The sequence below is a fragment of the Heterodontus francisci genome, chromosome 11, assembly GCF_036365525.1.
Source record: "Heterodontus francisci isolate sHetFra1 chromosome 11, sHetFra1.hap1, whole genome shotgun sequence".
Taxonomy (NCBI): Eukaryota; Metazoa; Chordata; class Chondrichthyes; order Heterodontiformes; family Heterodontidae; genus Heterodontus; species Heterodontus francisci.
This window is the reverse complement of record NC_090381.1, coordinates 32995530-33023076: the sequence shown is the minus strand read 5'-3', so window position 1 is coordinate 33023076 and position 27547 is coordinate 32995530. Positions and strand designations below refer to the sequence as shown.

The 27547-nt window shown below is 45.0% G+C and overlaps 1 protein-coding gene across 3 annotated transcripts in view; it reads left to right on the top strand.

Moving 5' to 3' along the window:
- The window catches only part of inpp5d (inositol polyphosphate-5-phosphatase D), a 241649-nt gene extending 219038 nt beyond the window's left edge, over positions 1-22611 (top strand). The window contains exons 25-26 of one of the 3 annotated variants that reach the window (XM_068041954.1): positions 15618-16197; positions 20727-22611. In XM_068041954.1, the coding sequence (XP_067898055.1) occupies positions 15618-16197; positions 20727-20729 (583 nt within the window). In that variant the 3' untranslated portion in view covers positions 20730-22611. The remainder of the gene's footprint in view (positions 1-15617; positions 16198-20726) is intronic. The other 2 variants (XM_068041953.1, XM_068041951.1) reach the window with 2 other exon arrangements.
- The last annotated feature ends 4936 nt before the right edge of the window (positions 22612-27547 follow it).

Genomic DNA, 27547 nt, shown 5'->3' with positions numbered 1-27547 from the left:
GGGGTTAGATGAAGTAGAGTGGAAGGAAGCTCATGTGGAGCATAAACACTGGGGTAAACTGCTGAGATGAATGGCCTATTTCTGTGCTATAAATTCTATATAATTCTATGTAATGCTATGTATATTATAGTATATGTGATGTGTTTGTATATTATATTTATGTCTCAGACCCTTCACTCTCCACTAGTATGATATTATATGTACTCTGTGTGTATATTTGTGTCTCAGATTCTTCATTACTGTAACAATATATGTGATGTGTTTGTATATTGTATTTCTGTCTCAGACCCTTCACTCTCCATTATTATATATTATATTTATATGTGCTGTGCTTATATGATGTCTCTCTATCAATTTCATATAAAAATTGATGACTGGGTTGCAACATCTGATTTCGAAAACTGATGCATCGAAAACTTTCTGGGGAGATTAATTTTAAACACAACTGCAGTACCAGTTAGACTTGTAGGTGCCGCTTATCGGAGGTTTTGATGTTCAATAGGTCACGTAATGTTATGTTGAAAAGTAGGCGGTGACCTTGTGAGTTGATGCAGTGCTACACTCAAGCCTCTCAGTGGCTCTGCAACAATGCCCTTGGTACAATTGTATGTCTCAGAAATAATGGGTGGCCCAATTAATCCTCTGCCATTTGGACTCGATTCCTCAAGTACAGTGCCATGGGAGATGAAGTATCTTAGTAGGTGTACTGTACTCCTTTGTGTTTACTTATATTTATGTTTTAGACTGTCATTGCCCTCCATCATTGTATTGTCTTAATACATGCTGTATTTTATTATATTTATGTCTCAGATCCCCTTCATTTGTTATGAGGTGATGTATTTAAATTATTATATTCTTGCACGGCATATCATGGGAGGCCATCCAAAAGTGAGCAGGCTGACCCAAAGCTGAGATTGGAAGTAGGAGCCCACAGAGACCACAGCCAGCAGGATGGAGGCAGCAAGGCCTAGAGCACGCAGGCAGGCCGAGAGCTTTGATCGGGAATGAGAGGGGACATCCTGAGACCTGTCAAAAATGGAACCGCAAGCAGTGATGACAGGGCACGGCATCGTGTAAGGCCGTGAAAAATGAAGGAATTGGCTGGAAAGTTCAATTTACTAAATATATATTTTCCAAGACAGCTTAAAAGGTTTTTTAAAAATAAGAAAACAAAGGAGGTCCTGGTCAGGGTGATTGTGACATGCAGAAGCTTGCTAAAAGTAGATAATATAAAAGTATCTTTAAAAAAAGTTAAGATTTGTAAATGTACAGGAAGACTTTTTTTAAAATATCTTGAAAACACACAAATTGAGGTGAGAAAGGCAAACTTTAACAATGAAAATAAATATATACAAGAAATGAATTCACGTGACAAGTAAAAATGAAATTCTGACTAATTAAAAAGAAGACGATCAAATTGAACATACTGACCATATTTACACCTGTTCAATATTAATGCTTTGAGAGGTATTTCAGAGCAGGAATCTGGATTTATTTGGTACTTTACATCTTCACAGTGTTCCAAAGCAGTTACAGAGCCAATGAAATATTTTTGAAGCACATTCCCTGTTATATAGATAAATGCAGAAGCCATTTTGTGCACAGCCAGGTCCCATTAACAGTAAGTGAAGATCGGATGCTCTTGTTATTGGTGATTGAGGGAAGAGTGTTGCCCAGGACACTAGAGGAATGCCCTGCTGTTCTTTAAATAACAAATTGGATCTTTTATGCCTATTTGAACAAGCGTTTGTTTGGCTCAGCAAAAAGATGGCAACTGCAGCTGTGCAGCACTCTCTCAGTACTGCAGTGAACTCTCAGCCTGTATTATGCATTTAACTCTCTGCAGTGGGAAGTGAATCTACAACTTCTGACTGAGGCATGATTAATACCACCGAGCCTAACTAAAACTGAAGAGATAAGGATGAGTTTAGAACTTGGGGAAATTAATCTCTATTAATTAGTCTGCAACAAACCCAGAAATGGCACGAGAAAAAGTTCCACTGGTGGAGGGCCTTGGGAACCATAGGGCTGAATTTTACAAGGTGAGTTTGGACCCCGACATCAGGGTAAAAATGAGTCCCAAGTTTGCATTCGACAGCAGTGGGACCTGCTCGGCAGTTTTACCACAGGCGGCCTCCTAATTGGCCTCCTGTGGGCCTGCCGTCCAATCAGAGAGAGTGAGTGGGCTCCTGATGCTGCTGGCCCAATCAGAGGGCTGGCAACTCTGAAACCTCAACAGTGCCACCGGGAGAAGTGGTCGCTGCTGTGCAATGCAGGAGACCTTGGGCCTACAGCAGGTAAGTAAAAAAAATTAAAAGTCACGGGGCTGAGTGTCAGGGGGGACCCTCTGGGGAAATCGTTGAGGCTGTGGGTGCTGCCTTCCGTTCTTGCCGGTTTCTCTCTGCTCAATAAAACCTTCGCCCCCTCCCCGTACCACCCCACTGAGCTAATGCTGGGAAGCCACCTCCATTTAGCTGGTGGTCTTCGCATGTCACCCCGCCACCGGCAAAATGCCACCTGCACTGTAAAATAGCCCTAATTGGGCCTTTAATTGTGCAAGATTGGCTGCCCGCCTCCTTGGAGCAGGCAGCCTCTCTGCTTCCCGTCTTGCCACTGGTAAAATCATGGCCATAGGTTCAAAGTCACCTTTTTCCTCCCAAGCATGTTACACTTACCACATATGATACATGTCTCAAATTACTCGTACACTATATCCCAAAATGATTTTTTCTGGATAATATTCCATTGCAATTGTTAAGACCTCAGTGAGACTGTTGACATTAAAACATAAGATATGAACTCCTCAGACTAATTTAAAGAATTACATGACAAGATTTTACGTTTTAAGACTTTTAACATCTAAACTAAATTTCTCATTAACTAAATAATACTTTGTAAGTAGCTGATACCCCAAATTACAAAGAAAGGTATTTTCTTCATTTATTAAAACACTTGAAAACCTCACACCACACTTATACCTTACACAGTCCTTCTTGATGGTGAAATATTTGCAGTTAAAAATCCCAAACTCCTCCCAATTGCAGTGGGTTGAATCTCCCAGACCTTTCCCTAAGTCACTGTCCTCTTCCCTCACCTCTCTGAGAACCTTTGACCTGAATTTACGTGATTTTCATGATTTCGTAAAGGTCCTGTTGGACCTTTAATTCTCTTCAAACGTCAACATTCAAAACAGGTACAAGTCTTTTGTTGTAATAGTCAGGTGTTCTCTCTCTCTCTCCTCTCTCAGGCTGCCACCGCTAGACTTTTACTGGTCTTCCTTGCAGCCTCTCTGCCTTTTAACACTGTTGAATTTATCCAGAATTAAAAGTCAATAGCCAATTGCCTTTTCCAATCTGCAAAGTCCACAAGTCTGGTTACAGCAGAGCCACCCAGGCTTTCCATTGTTCCCAGGTGTTAGCAATGGCAATTCACATTTAAATTCTCAGAGTCACTGACTCCTCGTTTACGATCTGAAAGTCTGGAAGAGTGAAACCCATTGTCCGTCAGGTGTTTTACTCTTGCATTCTCTTCTTTTAAAAACAGTCTTTGATCTGGGTTCCTTTTTGTCCTGGTAACCAAGATTCCTGTCTTATTTTTAAGTAGAGTTGGTGTCAGGTCACATGACTTAGCTGACTCCATCTTAAAGTACACTAAAAATCAGTTTTTAAAACATAATCATGTGACAAATTCCAGCATTCATAACATAATCCCTCTAATAAAATAAATTTGTTCTCTGATACCCACCTCCTGCTCCCTCGACCCTATTCCTTCTAAACTACTGAGCACCCAACTTCCCTTCCTGGCTCCCATGTTAGCTGATATTATTAACTGTTCTCTCTCCTCAGATACTGCCCCCTTCTCCTTCAAATCTACCAATATTTGCCGTCTCCTCAAAAAAACAAACCTTGACCCCTTCGTCCTTGCACACTACTGCCACGTCTCCCACCTCCCTTTCCTCTCCAAAGTTTGTGACTATGTTGTTGCCTCCAAAATCCATGCCCATTTTTCCTGGAACTCCATGTTTGAATCTTTCCAATCAGGTTTCTACACCTGCCACAGTACCAAAATAGCTCTTATCAAAGTCACAAATGACATCCTATGTGTCTATGACAAAGGTAAACTTTCCCTCCTCGTCCTTCTTGACCTGTCTTTGGCACGGGTGACCACACCATTCTCCTCCAAACCCTCTCCACCATCATCCAGCTGGGTGGGACTGCACTGGCCTGGTTCCATTCTTGTGTATCTAATTGTAGCCAGAGAATCACCTGCAATGGCTTCTCTTCCCACTCCCGCGCCGTTACCTCTGGTATCCCTCAAGGATGTTCTTGCCATGGATGAAATGCAAAGAAGATTTACCAGGCTGATTCCTGGGATGGCAGGATTGACGTATGAGGAGTGATTGGGTCGTCTAGGTCTATATTCACTAGAGTTTGGAAGAATGAGAGGGGATCGAATAGAAACCTATAAAACTCTAACAAGACTAGACAGGCTAGATGCAGGGAGGATGTTCCCGGTGGCTGTGGAGTCCATAACCAGGGGTTACAGTCTCAGGATACGGGGTATGCCATTTAGAACCAAGATGTGGAGAAATTTCTTCACTCAGAGGGTGGTGAACCTGTGGAATTCTCCACTGCAGAAGGCAGTGGAGGCCAAGTCATTAAATATATTCAAGAAGGAGATAGATACATTTCTTAATACCAAAGGGATCAAGGGATATGGGGAAAAAAGTGGGAAAAGGGTACTGAATTAGACGATCAGCCATGATCTTTTTTGAATGGCGGAGCAGCCCAAAGGGCCGAATGGCCTACTCCTGTTCCTATTTTCTATGTTTCGATGATCTATCCTTGGCCGTCTCCTATTTCTTATCTACATGCTGCCCCTTGGCAACAACATCCGAAATGACTGTGTCACTTTGCACAAGTACACTTACAACACCCAGCTCTGCCTCACCACCACCTTTCTTGACCCTTCCACTAGATTATCAGACTGCTTGTCCGATATCCAGTACTAGATGAACAGAAATTTCTTCCAACTAAATATTGGAAAGACCAAAGCCATTGCCTTTGATCACTGCTACAAACTAAGCTCCCGAGCTACCAACCCCATCCCTCTCCCTGGCAACTGTCTGAGTTTTTCTAGATGGTAGAGGTCGTGGGTTTGGGAGGTACTATTGAAGACCCTTTGGGGAGTTGCTGGAGTTCACCTTGCAGATGGTACATACTACACCGCTGGTGGAGGGAATGAATGTTTGAGGTGGTGGATGGGGTGCCAACCAAGTGCCTGCTTTGCTTTGTATGATGTTGGGTTTCTTCCTCTTTGTTGCAGCTGTACTCATCCAGGCAAGTGGAGAGTATTCCATCACACTCCAGCCTGTGCCTTGTAGATGTTGGAAATGTTTTGGGCAGTCAGGAGGTGAGTTACTCACTGCAAAATACCCAGCCTTGTCGCCTCAGTATTTCTATGGCTGTTCCAGTTAGGTTTCTGGTCAATGATGAGCCCCAGGATTTTGGTGATGTTGAAACCTTCATCCATGCCTGTGTTACTTCTAGCCTTTCCACATTCTACAAGGCACAAGTCAGGAGCGTAATGGAATAATCTCCACTTGTCTGGATGAGTGCAACTCCAACAACACTCAAGATGCTCGACACCATTCAGGACAAAGCAGCCCACTTAATTGGCACCCCGTTGTTGGCATTCTTCCATTCACGAGAGATGATGAACACCTGGCAAACAATACATTTAGATGGGATGTTTTCATATGGTGCACCTTTGCTGATGACTGTGGAGGCCAATCCCTGAGAGGCAGGTTTGTCACAAGTATCGTACATGAAGCTGCCAGGTGGCGTTTTGGGATGTTTTCGGCATTGGCACCTGTTGCCAAGCTGCTGTAGCCACTGGTCATTGTGGTGGTGCACGTCAGCCCATAGGATGTGTCACCGTTTCCCTCTGTTGTCAGCTAGTGACTCCCAGGTGCAATAGTCGATGTTTAGGGCCTTCATGTCACGCTTGCAGGCAACATTGAAGCAGAGCTTTGGGCTCCCCACTGGTCATCTGGCCATACAGAAGGTCCTTGGGTATATGCCTGTCTTCCATCCTGCAGACATGCCCAATCCACCAAAGCCGCCTCTGTTTGATTAGTGCTGACACAGTTGGGGCCCTGCTTTTCTGAGGACTGCTACATTTGTGATTTTGTCCTGCCGGGATATATCCGTAATGCGCCGCAGACAGCAAAGATGGAAATTGTTCAGCCTCTTTTCCTGGTAACCGTAAGTCGCTCATGTTTCACAGCCATACAGCAAGGTGTTGAGAAGTCAGGCCTTATAAACCATCAGCTTGATCCTAAGGGACAGCTTGGTGTTATTCCATGCAAGTTTCGTGAGTCGGCCAAAGGTAGCTGCTTTCCCTATGTGTGTACTGAGCTCTGCATCAAGGGAGAGATTGTCTGTCACCGTGGACCCAAGGTAGCAGAATTTGCTAACCACTTCCAGTGGGGTATTATTTAGCATGATCAGAGTGGAGATACAACACCTTGTCCCATGACCACAGTTTTCTTGACAGCACCACCGTAAACATTCACTCCCTTCACAACCGGTGCACAGTGCCAGCAATGTGTACCATATACAGGATGCAGTGCAGCAATTTGCCAACGCTTCATTGACAGCACCTTCCAAACCCACAACCTCTGCTGCCTAGAAGAACAAGGGCAGCAGACACATGGGGAACACCCCCCACCTGGTGGTTCCCTCCAAGACTCACGCCATCCTGACTTGGAACTACTGCTGTCATTGGGTCAAAGTCCTGGAGCTCCCTCCCTAACGTCACTGTGTGTGTACCTACACCACATGGACTGCAGCGGATATAGAAGGCGGCTCACCACCACCTTCTCAAGGGCAGTTAGGGATGGGTAATACATGATGGCCTTGACAGTGATTCCCACATCCCATGAATGAATAAATGAAAAAAAGCTTGAAAATTCCAATGCACTCCTGCCTGGCCTTCCACATTCTACTCTCCATAAACTTGAAGTCATCCAAAACTCTACTGCTCCTGTCCTAACTCAAACCAAATCCCATTCACCCATCACCCCTGTGCTCGCTGATCTACACTGGCTCCCGGTTAAGCAATGCCTGGATTTTAAAATTCTCATCCTTGTTTTTAAATCCCTTCATGGTCTCACCCCTCCCTATCTCTGTAATCTCCTCCAGCCCCACAACCTTCCGAGATCTCTGCACTCCTCTAATTCTGGCCTCTTGAGCATCCAGGATTTTAATCACTCCACCATTGGCAGCCGTGCTCGAGAATTCAATTCCTTAAACCGTTCTGCCTCTCTTCCTCTTTTTTTCTCCTTTAGAAAGCTCTTTAAAACCTTCCTCTTTGACCAAGGTTTTGGTCATCTGCCGAATATCTCATGTGGCTCGATGTCAAATTTTATTTGATAACACTCTGTGAAGCACCTTGGGATCATTTACTATGTTAAAGGCGCTATAATATTAGAACAATTTGTTGTTGAGTCTCTCCTCAAAACAGCATTTTTCCAGTGTATTGCCGCTGTCTAGCTCTAGGTCAAGAGGAACCCACAACTAATCTGAAATATAAAGAGGGAATGGATAACCTGGCAGGAATGAGACTGAGAGTTAAATAGATAAATACAAAGAGAGGTGATCAAATGCTCTGTGGAACATGATGAGCTGCTGGAATTATGAAAAGGAAGGAATGAGTGATACGGGATTAGATTGGTAGTGTGAAAGGTCACTTGATTTTGTTTTGGGATAAGGAAGAAACCTTTGAGAAACTTTGCTGTTATTTCCCTCAGCAGATTGAATAGTGGGCTAGAGTCCATGGTAGGATAGGTTGTCGATAAGCTGTTAAAGGAGATTAAATGGGTAGAGTAAAATCTATGATGGAATAAATTATAAATGGGCTGCTAAAGGAGTGGTCTTATTCCCTAGGAATAGGACAGTAACAAGAAAGAGGTTACAGTTATCATTAAGAGATAGAGGGGTGAATTTTCTCTTTTAGTCTCAGTCAGGTGCCAAACAGGAGCAGCCTACCTAAGGTGCACTGTGCATGTGAAGGGTGCAGAATGCCCAGATTTCCTGTCCTGAGCCTGTAGAAGGCCAACACTCTGGCTGGGCCCTGCTCTGGTAATGGGGGAAATAGTACTTCATCAACAGGCCTAAGAGGTAGAGTTGCCAACTCTGGTTGGACATATTCCTGGAGGTGTCATCACATGACCTCCTTCCTCCAACAGTCCTGCCCTCACACTCCTGCTACTGGTTGGCCAACACATCCATGCTCACAGTGCACTACTTCCACACACCAATCAGAAAGTGAATAGGTTCTTCATTACACAAGTGAATGATACTTGACTTTTAGACAGTGTTTTTTCTCATGTTCAATAACTAGTCAACAAGTGTTCAAAGAAAATTTTTTAAAAACACAGTTGTTTTATTGCCCCTATGATTTTTCTCCTGAGTTGCTTGCATCAGTATCTTTATAATCTTTAATTCCGGGCGACTCCAGTGTTGTCCTGGAGGTTGATGACCCAACTGAGAGATCTGTGGCTGCACTTCTGACCACCAGCCTTTGGGACCTTCCAACCTTAGGTGTTCAGCATCTTCCTGAGTTTATGTCCCCATGTTACTGATACACTGTTTAGAGGGAAAACCTTTCAATATTTACCCTCAAACTCATAATTTGAACTCGATCTCATCCTGTTCTGCTCTGCGAATAAGGCCCAGGTTTCTTTTATACGGATGATTTCCCTGTTCACCGTATTTGGGGAATGCACAGTTCCATGGTGCAGTAAAGAGGATCCGGAATCATGGGTCCATTCCATTAGTCTCCTCCCTTCACTAAACAACCCTGGAATTTCCTGCACAACTCTGACTGTGTGTAGCTGGCACAAGGCCCAACATTAGTAATCCAGAGTGAGGGTTATTAATTAGACTCTGAGAAGGATTAACAGTGGGACTCTCGCATGTGGCAATATGTGGTGAACACTGTAAAACTAACAATGGAGCATGTACCAGGGCTCTCCTGAAGGTCCAAGCAACAACTAATTGCATTTAACATAGTAAAATTATGCAAGACATTTCCAAAGCAGGTGCTGGGAAGAAGAAAAGAGCGACTTAACTTGTAGTCTCGCTGCATCTTTGGGCTGCTCCTGGATCCCCCTCAGACCCTCCATTCACTTCATAGGCTGATGTGAAGAATGAGTGAGGTACTAGATGGAGCCAGGGCCAGTGGGCTCATATCCCAGCTGGAGTTTGGTATCTTTAGGAGGAGTGGAGAAAACTCAGTAAAAACTCTGCTTGCACATAATGGGGGTCCTGCCCCAAGATCCACCTGGCTGGGTTTTAGACTCAACAAAAGAAAGTGCGTACTGTTATATAGAGCCTTTCACATCCTTAAAGTGCTTTACAGCTAATCAATTATATTGAGTTGTGGTCACTTCCCTGCTGCTCTCACACGCGTTCAAGTCTTCAGAAGAAGGAATTTTCCTCCACACAAGATCAGGGGGCAGGTTGTTCAACCTTGCCCGCCGAAGAGCGAAGACCAAAGTACGGAAAGTCCTCATCAGGGAACTCCTCTTTGCTGACGATGCTGCATTAACATCTCACACTGAAGAATGTCTGCAGAGTCTCATCGACAGGTTTGCGGCTGCCTGCAACGAATTTGGCCTAACCATCAGCCTCAAGAAAATGAACATCATGGGACAGGACATCAGAAATGTTCCATCCATCAATATCGGCGACCATGCTCTGGAAGTGGTTCAAGAGTTCACCTACCTAGGCTCAACTATCACCAGTAACCTGTCTCTACATGCAGAAATCAACAAGCGCATGGGAAAGGCTTCCACTGCTATGTCCAGACTGGCCAAGAGAGTGTGGGAAAATGGCAAATGGCTCACTGACACGAAACACAAAAGTCCGAGTGTATCAAGCCTGTGTCCTCAGTACTTTGCTCTACGGCAGCGAGGCCTGGACAACGTATGTCAGCCAAGAACGACGTCTCAATTCATTCCATCTTTGCTGCCTCAGGAGAATCCTTGGCATCAGGTGGCAGGACTATATCTCCAACACAGAAGTCGTTGAGGCGGCCAACATCCCCAGCTTATACACACTACTGAGTCAGCGGCGCTTGAGATGGCTTGGCCATGTGAGCCATATGGAAGATGGCAGGATCCCCAAGGACACATTGTACAGCGAACTCGTCACTGGTATCAAACCTACCGGCCGTCCATGTCTCCGCTTTAAAGACATCTGCAAACGCGACATGAAGTCCTGTGACATTGATCACAAGTCGTGGGATTCAGTTGCCAGCGATCGCCAGAGCTGGCGGGCAGCCATAAAGGCGGGGCTAAAGTGTGGCGAGTCGAAGAGACTTAGCAGTTGGCAGGAGAAAAGACAGAAGTGCAAGGGGAGAGCCAACTGTGTAACAGCCCCGACAACCAATTTTTTCTGCAGCATCTGTGGAAGAGTCTGTCACTCTAGTATTGGCCTTTATAGCCATTCCAGGCAATGCTTCACAAACCACTGACCACCTCCAGGCGCTTACCCATTGTCTCCCGAGACAAGGAGGCCAAAGAAGAAGAAGGAGAAGGTCACTTCCATATGCAAATATAGTAGCCATTTTGTGCACTATAAGGCTCAGAAATAAAGGACCAGTTAATGTTTCGGTGATGTTGGCTGAGGGATAAATATTGGCCAGAAGTGGGCTTTGAACCCACTTCAAACTCAGAGGCGACAGTGCAAAGCCGATTCTTCCATTAAAGTGGAGAGTCCCGTTAGAACTATTAATAAACCTTCTTAGAACCCAATTAACATACCTCATCAGAACTCATTATTAATCCTATTTACCACCTAATTAATAAGCTCCCAAAACTCCATTAATAATCCTTCTTGGACTCCCATTAACAATTGCTCTCAGAGCAACATGAATTATCCTTTTTGAGGCAACATTAATAATCCTTCTCAGAGTTACAGTAATAATTCTTCTTGGACCACTGTTAATAATGCTGAGTACCATTCATGATCTTTCTCAGGACCCTATTAATAGTCCCTCTTGAAGCTCTGTTAAGCATCCTTCTTCGAGTCAATTAATAACAATCTCCAGTAGCCCATTAATACCCCTCCCAGTAGTACATAAATAACCCTCCCTGTAGTCTATTAATAACCCTCCTGGCTCCCTTGTAGTTCATTAATAACTCAGCTTGGTAGCCAGTTAATACCCTCCTTTCTGTACGATTATTAAGCCTCTCCTTTATCCCTTTCATGACCTCTCCAGTTGTCTGTTAATAACCGTCCTCAGTAGCTTGTTCTCTAGCTGAGGCAAGCAGATGAGTTAACCAGGAGATAAATTCACTTGGGACTGGGATAAGAAAATGTTAGGATCTTTTGTTCTTGGAAACATCTTTGACGAGGTTTTGTCTGTAGGGAAGAGAGATTGCTTTCTATTTTATTATTTGTAATGTTTCTGTCCATACAGATTACCACTGTTTGTATCTTCCATGCCATCCAGTATCAGTAACTTAAGCAGCATGGCTGTGAGCATTATAGGATAGGATATAATAGAATAGGTTAGCAGGGCATCATGGGATAGTTAGCCTAGCGGGCTTCAGTAAAGGAGGAAGGGTAGAAGCTGCAGACGTACATTGGGCCTGATCTGGCAAAAAGCTTAGAACGTCCTTGAGATGTGTGTATTATGAATTTATTCCTTGGTCTAGAGGCTAACACAGCATTAGAATAGCTTGTTACGATTCTGCACACCAAGCAACATAGGAGGTGTTAATTTAGAGCAATTTAGAAAGAAAGGCAAAATTCTTCATCAGAAGATCTGTGTAAACAAAATGACCTAGATGGCATATCTAGGATATATTGCTAATATCCTAGGAAAAGAGTGAATGGTAACAGCCATGCAAGGTTAGCTTAATTTATGAGACCATCCACATTCCAGTTGGAAATCCTTTCCAAGCCAGCCAGTATGAAGCATATGTGGTGCAACATTGCCATCTACAGGTGCAGCAGCATATGGTACATAAGGATCACATGACAAGGGTCTCAGCATTGATAGTTTCGGAGCAAGTCATTTGGCGTTGTTTAGGAACTGTCTCTTCAAGTGTAAAGTATGAACCATTGTCAGTAGTCCATTAGTATTCAGCACTGAGAACTGGGCAGGAGCAGGCCATTGACCCTATTGGTATCCTACTTGTGAGTATATAACTTGTTAGTACTTTATGTCAATATTTAATAAAGCAAAAGTTAATTTATCGCTGACGTCCGATCCTATATCATATTTATTGACCTACTTGATTAATCTAACAAACAGTTATGTGCCGACACCTCCTGTGCCAGGTGTAGTTCTACAACAGATGTCCTCTGCTGATCAGCAGTCCCCTAACTGGGGATTTGACATTCTGCGAAAACAAATCTCTCCAGTGGCAGGGCAAAGCAACACTACCCTAATCTCCACCCAATCGATCATCTATTTCTACCTCCTAAGAAGTATGGGCAGATATCATCAAATGATACAACAGAGGCACCCAACCCTCAGGGACAGAAATAAATGCTCTGTGTTTGGGGTAAAGAAAACTGCTGGGTGAGTGGAGAGCCAATACCCTGACTCCACAATATCCCTGATCTGAGCTGCATAACTGTACGAACACCTCTAGTGTGCCCCAATGATCTATTCTTGCCCCCCTCCTATTTCACATCTACATGCTGCCCCTCAACAACATCATCTGGAAACAGAGTATCAGTTTTCACATTTACACTGATGATACGCTGCTCTACCTCACCCCCAGATCCCTCGACTCCTCAACTGTTTATTAGATTGCTTCTCTGGCATCCAGTATTGGATGAGCAGAAATTTCCTCTGCTCAAATATTGAGAAGACTGAAACCATTGTTTTCAGTCCCCACTACAAACTCCATTCCCAAGCTACTGATTTCATCCCTCTCCCTAGCAACAGTCTGAGACTAAACCAGTCTGTTTGAACCCTTGATGTCATATCTGACTCCAAGATAGGCTTCCGAACACAAATTTGCACAATCACCTATTCCATCTCTGTAACATTGCGTGACTTTGCGGCTGCTTCAGCTCATCTGCTGCTGAAATCCTCTTCCATGCCATTGTTACCTCTAGACTTGACTATTTCAACACAATCTTGGCCAGCTTCCCACATTCTACCCTCTGTAAACTTGAGATCATCCAAAACTCCATTGCCCTTGTACTTAGGCCAATACCCATTCACCCATCATCCCCGTGCTCACTGACCTACATTGGCTCCTGGTTAAGCAACGTCTCAATTTAAAAATTCTCATCCTTATTTTCAAGTCCCTCCATGGCCTCGGTAATCTCCTCCAGCTCGACAACCCGCCAAGATATTTGCGCGCCTCCAATTCTGGCCTCTTGAGCATTCTCAATTTTAATTGTTCCACTATTGGAGGCTATGCTTTTAGCTGCCTAGACCCTAAGCTCTGGAATTCCCTCCCTAAACCTCTCCATCTCTCAATCTCTCTTTCCTCCTTTAAGATGTTCCTTAAAACTAGCTCTTTGACCAAGCTTTTGGCCACCTGCCCTTATGTGTCTCAGTGTCAAATTTTGCTTTATAAAGCAGCTGTGAAGCATCTTGGGACATTTTATTATGTCAAATGTGCTATATAAATAAGTTGTTTTTGGTAGAAAACCCCAGCAGAGGTTAGGGACATCCCTAATGAAATCGATGGAAAATTAAAGTGAATCTCATCGTTTGGCCATTGTATGCGAGCAGCTGGTTTAAAGGACCACTGGCAGACCACATCTTGCTCTTGGGGACAGCATACCTGTCTGAGGTCACTGCAGATGTTGCATAGTCCAGGAAGGAGGAACACCAGAGGGTAAATAAAGACAAATAAAATCACTGCAAAAGACACTCACAAAAGTGATATCTAATATAACATTCTGGATTCCGAAATCCCCAGAACGCAAATTACACTCCTCAGGGTTACTCAGTCCGCAGGTTCTGGAGTTTAATTCCTCTGGTTATGTTCTTGTGAAATTCCTCTGTGGGTTAATTTAACACAGCTTCACCAGGTCAAAGACTACATTAACCCAGTGTACAAACCAGTGTTGCTCAAATGGCTGAAGCATTGGGCCACTAGGGGAAGTTAAAGTCCAAGAGTGTCACGTTTTGTCTGAATACTCTTCTGTGAAGCACCTTGGGATGATTTCCTATATTCAGGGTGAAGTGTAGAATATGCTCAGGTTTGGAGGGGGTACAGAGCTGATGGACCAAATGGTCTTTTTGTTTTAGGGTTGTAGGACAATACACTGTGTTATAGGGATAGAGGTGTTACCACATAAAGCACAATGTGCCCTCCGATCTCGTGGAGTGGTGTCCCTCTGAGGTTAAAAGATCCAATTGTTGTTAAGTAAGCAGAGGCTCAGGTCAGTAAGAATTTACTTGTTGTTTGGTAGGAAGCTTTGAAGAATGGAATGCACTTCAGGATACAGAACAACGGAAAACCTGTGTGTACAATCCCACATACCTGTGTCTATAGCATTGAACACCTGCGTACACCATCCTACATACCTGTGTCTATAGCATTGAACACCTGCATACACCATCCCACATACCTGTGGCTGTAGCATTGAACACCTGCGTACACCATCCCACATACCTGTGTCTATAGTATTGAACACCTGTGTACACCATCCCACATACCTATGTCTATAGCATTGAACACCTGTGCATACCATCCCACATGCCTGTGTCTATCGCATTGAACACCTGTGTACACCATCCCACATACCTGTGTCTATCGAATTGAACACCTGTGTACACCATCCCACATGCCTGTGTCTATAGTATTGAATACCTGCGTACACCATCCCACATACCTGTGTTTATCGCATTGAACACCTGTGTACACCATCCCACATACCTGTGTCTATTGCATTGAACACCTGTGTACACCTTCCCACATACCTGTGTCTATCGCATTGAAAACCTGTGTACACCATCCCACATACCTGTGTCTATCGCATTGAACACCTGTGAACGCCATGCTGCACATCTGTGGACACTATTAGGCACCTGTGCAAACTGTACTCCACATCTGTATACACTGCAATGCACACTTGTGCACCTCACACTGCACATTTGCAGTGTGTACAACACCGAACATCTGTGCAAACTGCACAGCGTTGCCTCTGTACATGTGGCAACTTGCTCTTTAGAATCATAGAATGGTTGCAGTAGAGAAGGAGGACATTCTGCCTGTCGAGCCCATGCTGGCTCTCTGCAAGAGCAATTTAGCTTGTCCCATTCCCCCCGCCCTTTCTCCGTAGCCCTGTGAATTTTCTCTCTTCAGGTGCTTAACCAATTTCCTTTTCAAAGTCACAATTGAATCTGCCTCCACCATGCTCTGAGGCAATGCATACCAGATCCTAACCCTTTGCAGTGTAATAAAGTTTTTCCTCATGTCACCTTTGATTCTTTTGCCAATCACTTCAAATTGGTGTCCTCTGGTTCTTGACCCTTCTGCCAACGGGAACAGTTTCTCCCTATCTACTCTGTCCAGACCCCTTTGGTACATTTCGTAATCTATTCTCCTTTGTTTCCTGAAAAAAAAGCAGCAATCCAGAAAGTTCTTGGAGTAAATCCCCGACAATGAGCCACTCGAGGGCAGAAATCCCATGGTCTCCGTCTCATGACCAGAACTTGCTCGGGATGGTCAGTAATCCCCTGTATGAAGCAGTTGACCAGATGCAAAACTCCACCTTAAAGAAAGAAAAAGCGATCTCGCGGGGTTTGAGGAAAGAGACCCCACCAACGGGGGAGAAGACCCCCACTCCTTTCCTGCCCTCCACCAATAGAATGGCACAGCCCCTGGCAAGCAAGATGTCAGGTTGGCAGGTGCTTCCTCCGGTGCCCCAGAACAGGAGCCGATCCTATACCTGCTCGGAGGTGAGAAGGCCAGTCCAGGGGAAGCTGCAAGCCAAACAAGTACCGATCGCGACTGATCTTTCGCAGTCTGGGGCCACCTTGCTCGGCGCACAACCCCCTTCCCTTGCCAGGCCCCCATTGCCATTCAAGAGTCAGAAAGTGCTGGATCTACAGCATGCCGTACAAGATTACAGAGAAACCTCAGAGCTGCCAGCTCACGCCAAGCACCGCAGCAACGGGGCCGTAGGGCAACAGACCAGCGTGTCGGTAAGTAAGATACGACTGTCATAAATATAAGATGGTCCCTAATAAACCCAATCCAATCAGGAATTCAGGACAAACTTCTTTACCCAGAGAGCAGTTGGAATGGGAAACCCACGACCACATGGAATGGTTGATACATTTGAGGGGAGCTAGATAAACACATGACAGAGAATGGAATAGAGAATATGTTGCTAGGGTAAGGTGAAGTAGGGTGGGAGGAGGCTCGTGTGGAGCATAAATATCTGCCAAATGACCTGTTTCTGTGCTATAAATGCTATGTAATTCTATGTAAGATTCATACCCATCAATTGCCTTATTTCCAACCTGACATTCTGTCTTTTGCCGCTGAGAAAGGTAACCACAGCAGCAAAAATCAGCTGATTTACTAGTTCCATGCAAAACCTGTTTCTTACCCCAACCACTGATCCCAGTTCCAGTTGTTATGACCAGGTGAGAAAGGAGTCTAAGGGTCTTTTACTGTCTTCACCTGGTCTTTTGTAATGGGGTTTTATTTTTAAACACTGTGTTTTGAGCTCCCCCTTTGTGAATCCGTGTTCACAGCTTTCCAATTATAGGCAAAGAAATGAGCACACCAGGTTTTCTTTAGTTTTAAAAAAGAAAAGTGAAATTTATTAAACTTAAACTTAATCTCTAATACGGTTAACACCTATGGATACATGCCATGCCCATGCTCATGCACATGCAATATGCACATGCAAATACAGAAAAGAGAAGAAAAATAAAATGGAGAGGTTTGAGGCAATCTCTGAAGAGGGTTTTTTTTTACAGTGCTTTGAACTCGCTGTAGGGTCCTTGATTGTAGGTAGTCTTGCTTTTCGTTGGGGCCCAGTATTCTTCTTAAACCTTGTTCACGGTAGGAGACGTTTCTCTCTTGGGGTCTTCAATGGTTTCCGAAGCTGGTGAGAGCGAAATGAGAGTAGACAAGAGAGAAGTCTTTTCCAGTCCAGGAGCAAAACAGCTTTCTGAGTTCAAAATTCCTGTTGGAAGTTCAAATTCAAAAAACTCCAACAGTCATGTGACCAAACTGGCCCAACCACGTCTGTTTGTTGATTCGGCCATCTTAGTAGTTAACGTGGAATGCTTCAAAATCTGGTAATCAAAAGTCCATTGTGGATTAAATTGGAACAGGGAATAGCTCCTTTGTCTTTTGAAGTACTTATCTGTTGATACGCTAATGTCTCTCTCCAGCCAAAGTCTTCAACTATTTTTTAAAGCGAGTTCTTCCTTCACCATCAGCAGTTTAAAATCAATGTTCATGTGGCAAAATTAATTTTCCTCACTTTTGGCAGGTGGGGGGTTGCCTGACACAGCCGTTCAACACAGTTGCATGTTGGAATGTGATTAGTTTAGTTTAGTTTAGAGATACAGCACTGAAACAGGCCCTTCGGCCCACCGAGTCTGTGCTGACCATCAACCACCCATTTATACTAATCCTACACTAATCTCATATTCCTACCACATCCCCACCTGACCCTATATTTCCCTACCACCTACCTATACTCGGGACAATTTATAATGGCCAATTTACCTACCAACCTGCAAGTCTTTTGGCTTGTGGGAGGAAACCGGAGCACCCGGAGAAAACCCACACAGACACAGGGAGAACTTGCAAACTCCACACAGGCAGTACCCGGAATCGAACCCGGGACCCTGGAGCTGTGAGGCTGCGGTGCTAACCACTGCACCACTGTGCCGCTGTGATTAGATACAGAGAAACTATTTCCTCTGGTGAAAGAATCAGGAGCTTGAGAACATAACATTCAAATTAGAGCTAAGCCATTTTGGAGTGAAATCAGGAAGCACTTTTTCACACAAAGGGAAGCGGAAATCTGGAACTCTCCCTCGAAAGGCTGTGGATTCTGGGGGATAATTAGAGATTTCAATGCTGAGATCAATAGATTTTTGCTAGACAAAGGTTTTAAGAAATATGGAGTTGAGTTGCAGATCAGCCATAATCTAATTGAATGGCGGAGCAGACTTGAAGTGCTGAATGACCTACTCCCGTTTCTATGAGTGATAAACTCATGGGATCAATATGCCATAATTGGGAGGGGTGGGGGTTTGCTAGGAAATCCTATTTAGAGAGAGTTACGATCACCTTCTTCAAGATCTCAGTGGTTAAAGGCAGTCAGTTGCTGAGTGGTACAGCCAGCTCTCACTCTCCGACTTTCTACCTTAGATAAGAGCACTGGAGTCAAGGGCTTAGCTGTACACTCTGTGTCTGCCTTATAGAAATGAGAACAATGAGTGGTACCCAATGTACACTCTGGTCCTGGTGTCCTCCTGCACCCTGCTCAGTGGAACAGGAAGGGATGGATTCAACAACCAAATATTATGATTCAAATGCTCAGCCATAGAAACAGCATGAATTTAGTGACTTCTGCCATTGCAGAGGCTATGATATTGCAGTAGCAACCTTGAGGTTAGGAGTTCAAATTATAGCAAATTAAATGCGATAAATATGGGAATCAGAAAAACAAGAACATTCAACCAGTTCACTAATGCCCTTCAAGACAATTGATGGGTATGGATCTTACATAGAATTTAGAGCACAGAAACGGGCTATTCAGCCCAACTGGTATATGTGCTCCACACGAGCCTCCTCCACATTGCCTCAACTAACACCCCATGTGACCTGTGTTTTCCAATACATTAGCCACTAACCACATGTGGTTATTTGAGAATCCAGATGTGCTTAATTGCATTTCTGATTGGTAAATTACAAATGAGTAATAGACCGTTATTGGGTCCGTGATCTCAATATTCATAATTGCATGCCCATGTGCATGTGAAATTTAACCTTTTTGTGTTTCTTGGTAAAATGCTAAGCTGAAAAGCAGAGTGTGAGACTGCTTTTAGATTGTTGCGGAGGGCTTAACTTGCTGGCTCATTGGATAGTGTAGATGTTTAAATTAGGGAAGTACATTTACATGTATTGTGTGAGTGTGTGTAAGCCATTTCTATTAATGTTGGTGCATGTGGCCAAAATGGTATAGATATGTCAACACCTGGAGCTAGTCAGCGATTTCCATTGGATGACACTGCTCGAGCCTACATTTTTTTTTATTCAGTCATGGGATGTGAGAGTCACTGGCTAGGCCAGCTTTTATTGTCCATCCCTAATTGCCTTTGAGAAGGTGGTGGTGAGCCGCCTACTTGAACCACTGCAGTCCGTGTGGTGAATGTACACCTACAGTGCCCTTAGGGAGGGAGTTCTGGGAAGGAACAGTGATATATTTCCAAGTCAGGATGGTGTTTGACTTGGAGGGCAACTTGGAGGTGGTGGTGTTTCCATGCGCTTGCTGCTCATGTCCTTTAGGCAGTAGAGGTTGTGGGTTTAGGAAGTGCTTTAAGGTGCTTGTAGAGTGCTCTGAGGCCCACGCATTACATGGTCACTCATTAGTGCAAATAATTACTTCAAGAACCAGGATGGGCAATAAATGTGGTCTTGCCAGTGTCACTATATCCTGGGAGCAAATATATTTAAAAAAGGACTGCACTCCTTCCATGAAGATAGTGACCAGAATTTAATGGGCCCCCTAGGGTTGGGAATGGAGGTGGGGGATGGGGGCGCCATAAAATAGCGACGGATGTCAGTGGGTGGAGTGCCCGTTGCCTTCCTGTTGCCATACGATTTTGTTGTGGGCGGGTAAGGCCAAAAACAGCCTTCCGGTCCAGAGGCCAATTGAGGCCCTCAAGTGGCCAATTAATAGCCACTTAAGGGTCTCTTCCCACTGCCACTGGTATTTTACCAGCGGTGGGGGTGGGTGGGGGGCGCCTCTGCCACATGGTGAGGTTGCCCTGTGAAACAAGACAGGCTCCCTGCGGACTTGAGGGTGGAGGGGACGATCTCCTCCATGGGCAATCTGTGGCCCACAGAGGGCCCCCAGTGGCAAAGGCTACCCATCTGCGAATACACCTCCCCCCCACGCCCTCAATGAACACCCTGCCCCCTCCCTCGCCGGGGCCTGCTGGACAGGCCGCAGCAACTCTACCACACTTACCTGGGGTCCAGTTCTCCGGCGATGAGCCTGGTCCCAGGCCTCTTTTGGTATCAGCAGTGTCCCCTGTTCCTGGTGGCGCTGCTGGTACTACTGACCTGCATCTGATCGGCCAGCAGCTCTGGGAGGTGGGATCCCCATCTTTAAAAGGAAGGGGACCTCAGCGCGGGCAGATTATTGCCCGAACGCTGTTAAATAGAGTCGGGGGCGGGGGGGGGGGGGTCTCCAAAGGGCTGAGGAGAGGTTCGCCTCGCCTTTTAGGCCCTGCGTTGGGACCCCTGCCAGCTTCACAAAATTCAGCCCGATGTCCCAGGACTGTAACCATTGATCAGATTTTTAAAAATTTTTGAAATACGGTGATTTTTATCTCAGGGGAGTGGGTGGGAGAAGGACATCTAATGTGCAACTAGCTGAGGCTAGGCCATAAAGCCTTCCTCGAAAATATAAATGTTAATATTGGCTTTCAATGAAAATGTTCCTCGACTTGACTTTCACTCTCTCTACTTACAGTGACCAAGACTCCTCTTGGGGCAGAGATGACAGTGTGGGATTCTTGTTGGGAATTTTCGGAAGAGTGAAAAGTTTCCTGGTTGTTTTTTGCTTTCTCGCTCTTGACGAATGTAAATTGTGATTGTTCTAAAGACAGAGTCAGCAGCCCTGTGTATCAGGCATCCTATGACGATTCTCTCATTCCGCTCCCCACCTCATCTCATTAGCCAGATTTCTGAGTGTTATATAACCGAGCTTAGGGTTGATGCCAAGAAGCTAGAAGTGAGGAGGCCTGAGCAAAGCCTCAATGTTATAATACTTACAATGGGCTAGTTGTGCCCCCATTGATAATAACTTCGTCGACAAGTGGGAGCCGGCTGGGCGGAGCTTTACACACGTCAATATGAACCGATTCGAGCACATCGCAGCTCAAAAGCTCAACCTACTGTGCTGAACCAGCAGTTGGAAAGCAATAGACTTCGTGAGAGCCCTACACTGTGCTCACAATCACAGTGGTTCAGCTCAGGCAGGAACGCTGAGATGCCGTCTATGGATGAATAGTCTGCCAATGCTCAATGGCTGAGCACACACATCAAGAATAGGAGAGAAAGAACTTGCATTTCTGTAGCGCCTTTCATGACCTCAGGATGCCCCAAAGCCAATTAAGTACTTCTGAAATGTCGTCACTGTTGTAATGTAGGAAACACGGTGGACACTTTAGTAACACAGTCCCACAGACAGCAATGTGTTAATGACCAAATAACCTGTTTTAGTGATGTTGGTTGAGGAATAAATATTGGCCGCAGGACACTGGCGAGAACTGCCCTGCTCTTCTTCCAATAGTGCTTTGGGATCTTTTATATCCACCTGAGAGGCAGACGAGGTCTCGGTTTAACGTCTCATCCGAAAGACGCACCTCCGACAGTGCAGCACTCCCTCAATACCTCACTGGAGTGTCAGCCCGGATTATGTGCTCAAACTCAGTGGCAAGATCGCTATCACTGAATCATAGCAAGAACGATCCTCTTGGTTGAGGATTTGAAAAATGACCAGTGCAAGAACATTATGATCCAGTAGAGTGGGAAGGACGAGGGTGGGGTACAAGGTGACGGTTGGATGTACATGTACTCTAAATCTTGCGTGCCTTCAGATTTTATCATTGGCTCATAAACGATGATGAATCATTTGTTTTTTAAATCACCCTGATTCATAGGGTGGTAACCCCTCTCCCCAAATGGGATTTGCATTAAGGTGTGACACGGGCCTCATGTTCAACAGCCCTACTTCAGAATTCTGCATGATGGCACCGATGCCCGCACTTCCATATGGGAGATGATCCCGGCATGGAACGCAACCTCAGACATGCTGAGCCTTTCTTGCATTACAGTCTCGTTCCATCACATCTGAGGAGTCATATCCCTGAGCGCACGTTGGCAACCCTCTCCTCCCCACCATTTTCTGGCACGTGCTTCCCTGCCACCAGTCCGTGCTCAGGAATTTCCCTGTCCTGGGTGTTCCCTGTCCTGGGTGTTACCAGTATCTATTGCTGTTTTGACATTGACACATGTGAAGAAAGAAAGTATTTGCATTTCGATAGCACCTTTCACATCCTCGGGACATTCCAAAGTGCCTCAGAGCCTGTGAATTATTGATCCAAGTGTGTTGTTTTAGTAGGCCATGGTCGCAGGCAATGTAAGATTCCATTGATGACTTGTAATGCTATCCACATCCCTCCAACATAGAAGAGTGGTTTTGATACTTGTTTGTTTCCTGTGTATTTATGTTTGCCAAAATGTATACCTTTTTTATTCCTTGCCTGTTGGTATTGTATTGAACTTGTACAATGACAGCACTAGGGAAGAGGGTCGCAGGTGAAATAAAATATGGAATCAACCATTTCTATTTTCTTTAAAAAGAGAATTTGATTTTTCTTTCTCTCTGTTGCTGCTCCTCAGGCCTGTCCCATGTCAGTAGTCCAAGCCCTGGCAGGAAGGATAACTAAGCTCAATGCCCCCTCCTAATGTTGCTGTATTGCTTCTCTTAGAAGAACATGCCCTAGGATAACTCCTCCTACCTTCTCCACCTCCTCCTCCAATAGAGCGATGGGCACCTTGGCTTCACTCAGCAACTCCCCACGGCATTAAGGCTGATCATCCGTAAAGTTTGAATTTGGACGCTGTGTCTCCCATTCCACGCTCAATGCTCAGAGCTCCAATACACAGTGCCACCTCAGTGCTTCTGTTCCCCTTTTCCAGTCACACTGCAATATTTAGCAAGGACTAACACAAGTATTCACAGAGCATAATAACCCTTTACATTCATCCTCCACAAGCACATCAGCCAACAGGGTACTCACCCAAGGATGGTATCCCCTGGAGAACCTTTGCCCTGGCAAACTGGGGAAAACCATGTGATTCTGATTCCCTAGGTCCCAATGCCATACAAAATTCCAAGAGAGAATTGAACAAATGAAGATGGTTGTGATTGTTGGAGGTCAATCATCTCAGCTCCAGGACCTCACTGCAGGAGTTCCTCAGGGTAGTGTCCTAGGCCCAACCATCTTCAGCTGCTTCATCAATGACCTTCCTTCAATCATAAGGTCAGAAGTGGGGATGTTCGCTGATGATTGCACAATGTCCAGCACCATTCATGACTCCTCAGATACTGAAGCAGTCCGTGTAGAAATGCAGCAAGACCTGGACAATATCCAGGCTTGGGTTGATAAGTGGCAAGTAACATGCATGCCACACAAGTGCCAGGTAATGACCATCTCCAACAACAGAGAATCTAACCATCTCCCCTTGACATTCAATGGCATTACCATCGCTGAATCCCCCACTATCAACATCCTAGGGGCTACTATTGACCAAAAACTGAACTGCAGTAGCCATATAAATACCGTGGCTACGAGCAAGTCAGAGGCTAGGAACCCTGCAGCGAGTAACTCACCTCCTGACTCCCCAAAGCCATCTACAAGGCACAAGTCAGGAGTGATGGAATACTCTTCACTTGCCTGAATGGGAGCAGCTCCAAAAACACTCAAGAAGCTTGACACCATCCAGGACAAAACAGCCCGCTTGATTGTCGCCCCTTCGACAAACATTAACTCCCTCCACCACTGACGCACAGTGGCAGCAGTGTGTACCATCTACAAGATGCACTGCAGCAATGCACCAAGGCTCCTCAGACAGCACCTTCCAAACCTATGACCTCTACCACCTAGAAGGACAAGGGCAGCAGATGTATGGAACACCACCACCTGCAAGTTCCCCTCCAAGCCACACACCATCCTGACTTGGAACTATATCGCTGTTCCTTCACTGTCGCTGGATTGAAATCCTGGAACTCCCTTCCTAACAGCACTGTGGGTGCACCTACACCACATGAACTGCAGCAGTTGAAGAAGGCAGCTCACCACCATCTTTACAAGGGCAGTTAGGGATGGGCAATAAATGCTAGCCTAGCCTGTGACGCCCACATCCCATGAACGAATAAAAAAAAATGGGTCAGGGTCAGGACTACAATAAGCAGGCAATTTGTTTAGAATTCAGTACCATTTCCCATTCAATTTTGCTATGTCAACTTGAGTTGTCATGAATTCAGGTTTTGGGCACACTGGATTGTTTCTCCCAGCTCTGTCGATACCTCTGCTAGACGTCTATCCAGTATTTAGAACTGGTGCTCTAGTCTCTGCTTGCCAGGGCTGCCTATAGTGGGATTAGAAACCAACCCTTCTGCCTCAGTGGTGGAAATACTACCGCTGAGCCAGTGATCAGAGCGACCAGGGTGTGGGTATCTCACTGGATATTAACTTTGTATTTAGAGACCATATTCTAGTCTCCACTCAGCAGAACTGTCTGGAGTGGGGGCTCAAACTGTTCACCTTCAGACTCAGAGGTAGGTAAGCTACCTCCGAGCCAAAGGCTCACTCCAAAAGGTGCAGAATGTAATATATTTTCTGGTACATTTTAACTATTCAAAGTAAAATTGATGTTAATTGTTACTGTGAGCATTGCCTCCATTTCACTGTTGCCTTCTTTTAGAACACTACTGCTCCTTCTGGCCCCACAAGGACACTTAAAAAAAAGTCAGAAACATTCTTTTGTGGGCCTCTTCCTCGCCGGATTGGTCTGGTGGGAAACTCACTGTCACTGTGTAGTAAAGTTTTGCAGGCAGGTCTGTATGTTATCATGGTGGACCTGACATGCATGTATTAAATACAACACTGGCAATTCCAGTGTGGGTAAGTGACCTGCATGTTTTTAACTGCCACTCGCCCCGATGGTTAAAATTGCCCCCTATGCCCTTTGCACATTCCTCACGCATGTATCTCTTAACTTTTTTGAAGACGGACTGAAACCATTGGTTGGATGGAGCCAAATATGAATGATTAGGCTGCTTTATCTCACCGACAACAAGTGAGCATACAGAGGTGCAGTCAATGCGAATTCCACTCACTTAACTTGATCTCTTTTCTCTCCTCAAAAATATAGGAGAGATAGTTGATCCTCATTGTATCAGTTTGAAATGAACAGTGTGTGGTGACGCTGCACAAGCTGGCTGGTCTGGCTTCGTTGCATATCTTCAATCCCTGCTTTTTGGCCACTCTATAAAATTTAGACAAATTCACTCTATTTCAAAACACAACACTTACAAATACCTCAATCCCAAAATCTTTCCATGAAGAAGAAAAGTATCCAAAAGCCCTCAAAGGTGACAGACATATTACCATATTGGAACTCTGTACAGTGGGAATGACTATGAAAAAATTTGGTATATTTGGATACAAAAGTTTGGTCTCAATGCAGATTAGGTTATTTTTTCCAACGATATACATTATTCATAAAAATTTGCAAAAATACATTACAAAACAGTTCAAATAGTACATTTTGGAAAGTACAATAGAGATCAGATTTCTTTGATACAGAAGAACATGAAGTGCCTCACAATTCTTGCCATTCCATTGTAAATGCAATGTACAATGGCATTGCATAGTAAAAAACATTTTGGTACATACAGCCCGCAGGGTTTTACACAGGTTCCAGTCCCGTGGTTCACTATGGCGGGAGGACCTTACACAGTGGCCTTTCCCCATTGAGCCTTTGCGGCAGCTGCCCCAGGCTTTAGTGCGCCATAGTCACAGAGTTATACAGCACAGAAACAGGCCCTTCGGCCCATCGTGTCTGTGCCGGCCATTAAGTACCTATTTATTCTAATCCCATTTTCCAGCACTTGGCCCGTAGCCTCATATGCTATGGCATTTCAAATGCTCATCTAAATATATCTTAAATGTTGTGAGGATTCCTGCCTCTACCACCCCTTCAGGCAGTGTGTTCCAGATTCCAATCACCCTCTGGCTGAAAACATTTTTCCTCAAATCCCCTCTAAACCTCCTGCCCCTTACCTTAAATCTATGCCCCCTGGTTATTGACCCCTCCGCTAAGGGAAAAAGTTTCTTCCTATCTATCCTATCAATGCCCCTCATAATTTTGTATACCTCAATCAGGTCCCCCCTCAGCCTTCTCTGCTCTAAGGAAAACAACCCTAGCCATTCCAGTCCCTTTTCATAGCTGAAATGCTCCAGCCCAGGCAACATCCTGGTGAATCTCCTCTGCACCCTCTCCAGTGCAATCACATCCTTCCTGTAGTGTGGTGACCAGAACTGTACACAGTACTCCAGCTGTGGCCTAACTAGCATTTTATACAGCTCCATCATAACCTCCCTGCTCTTATATTCTATGCCTCGGCTAATAAAGGCAAGTATCCCATATGCCTTCCTAACCACCTTATCTACCTGTGCTGCTGCCTTCAGTGATCTATAGACAAGTACACCAAGGTCCCTCTGACCCTCTGTACTTCCTAGGGTCCTACCATCCATTGTATATTCCCTTGCTTTGTTAGTCCTCCCAAAATGCATCACCTCACACTTTTTTTTAATAGAGATACAGCACTGAAACAGGCCCTTTGGCCCACCGAGTCTGTGCCGACCAACAACCACCCATTTATACTAATCCTGCATTAACCCCATATTCTCTACCACATACCCACCATTCTCCTACCACTACACTAGGGGCAATTTACAATGGCCAATTTACCTATCAACCTGCAAGTCTTTGGCTGTGGGAGGAAACCGGAGCACCCGGCGGAAATCCACGCAAACACAGGTAGAACTTGCAAACTCCGCACAGGCAGTACCCAGAACTGAACCCGGGTCGCTGGAGCTGTGAGGCTGCGGTGCTAACTACTGCGGCACTGTGCCACCCTTCTCAGGATTAAATTCCATTTGCCACTGCTCCAACCCAACTATATCATCCTGTAATCTAAGGCTTTCCTCATTATTTACGACACCACCAATTTTTGTGTTATCTGTGAACTTACTGATCATACCTCCTATATTCACGTCTAAATCATTAATGTACACTACAAACAGCAAGGGTCCCAGCACCGATCCCTGTGGTACACCACTGGTCACAGGCTTCCACTCGCAAAAACAACCCTTGACCATCACCCTCTGCCTCCTGCCACTGAGCCAATTTTGGATCCAATTTGCCAAATTGTCCAGGATCCCATGGGGTCTTACCTTCTTAACCAATCTCCCACGCGGGACCTTATCAAAAGCCTTACTGAAGTCCGTGTAGACTACATCAACTGCTTTACCCTCATCTAGTCACCTCCTCGAAAAATTCAATCAAGTCTGTTAGACACGATCTCCCCTGACAAAGCCATGTTGACTATCCCTGATTAATCCCTGCCCCTCAGCACGTAGTCCTGGACCTTGGAATGTGCTAGTCTGCAACACTTGCTCGTGGACAATTCTTTGCTCTGGAAGACCAGCAGGTTTT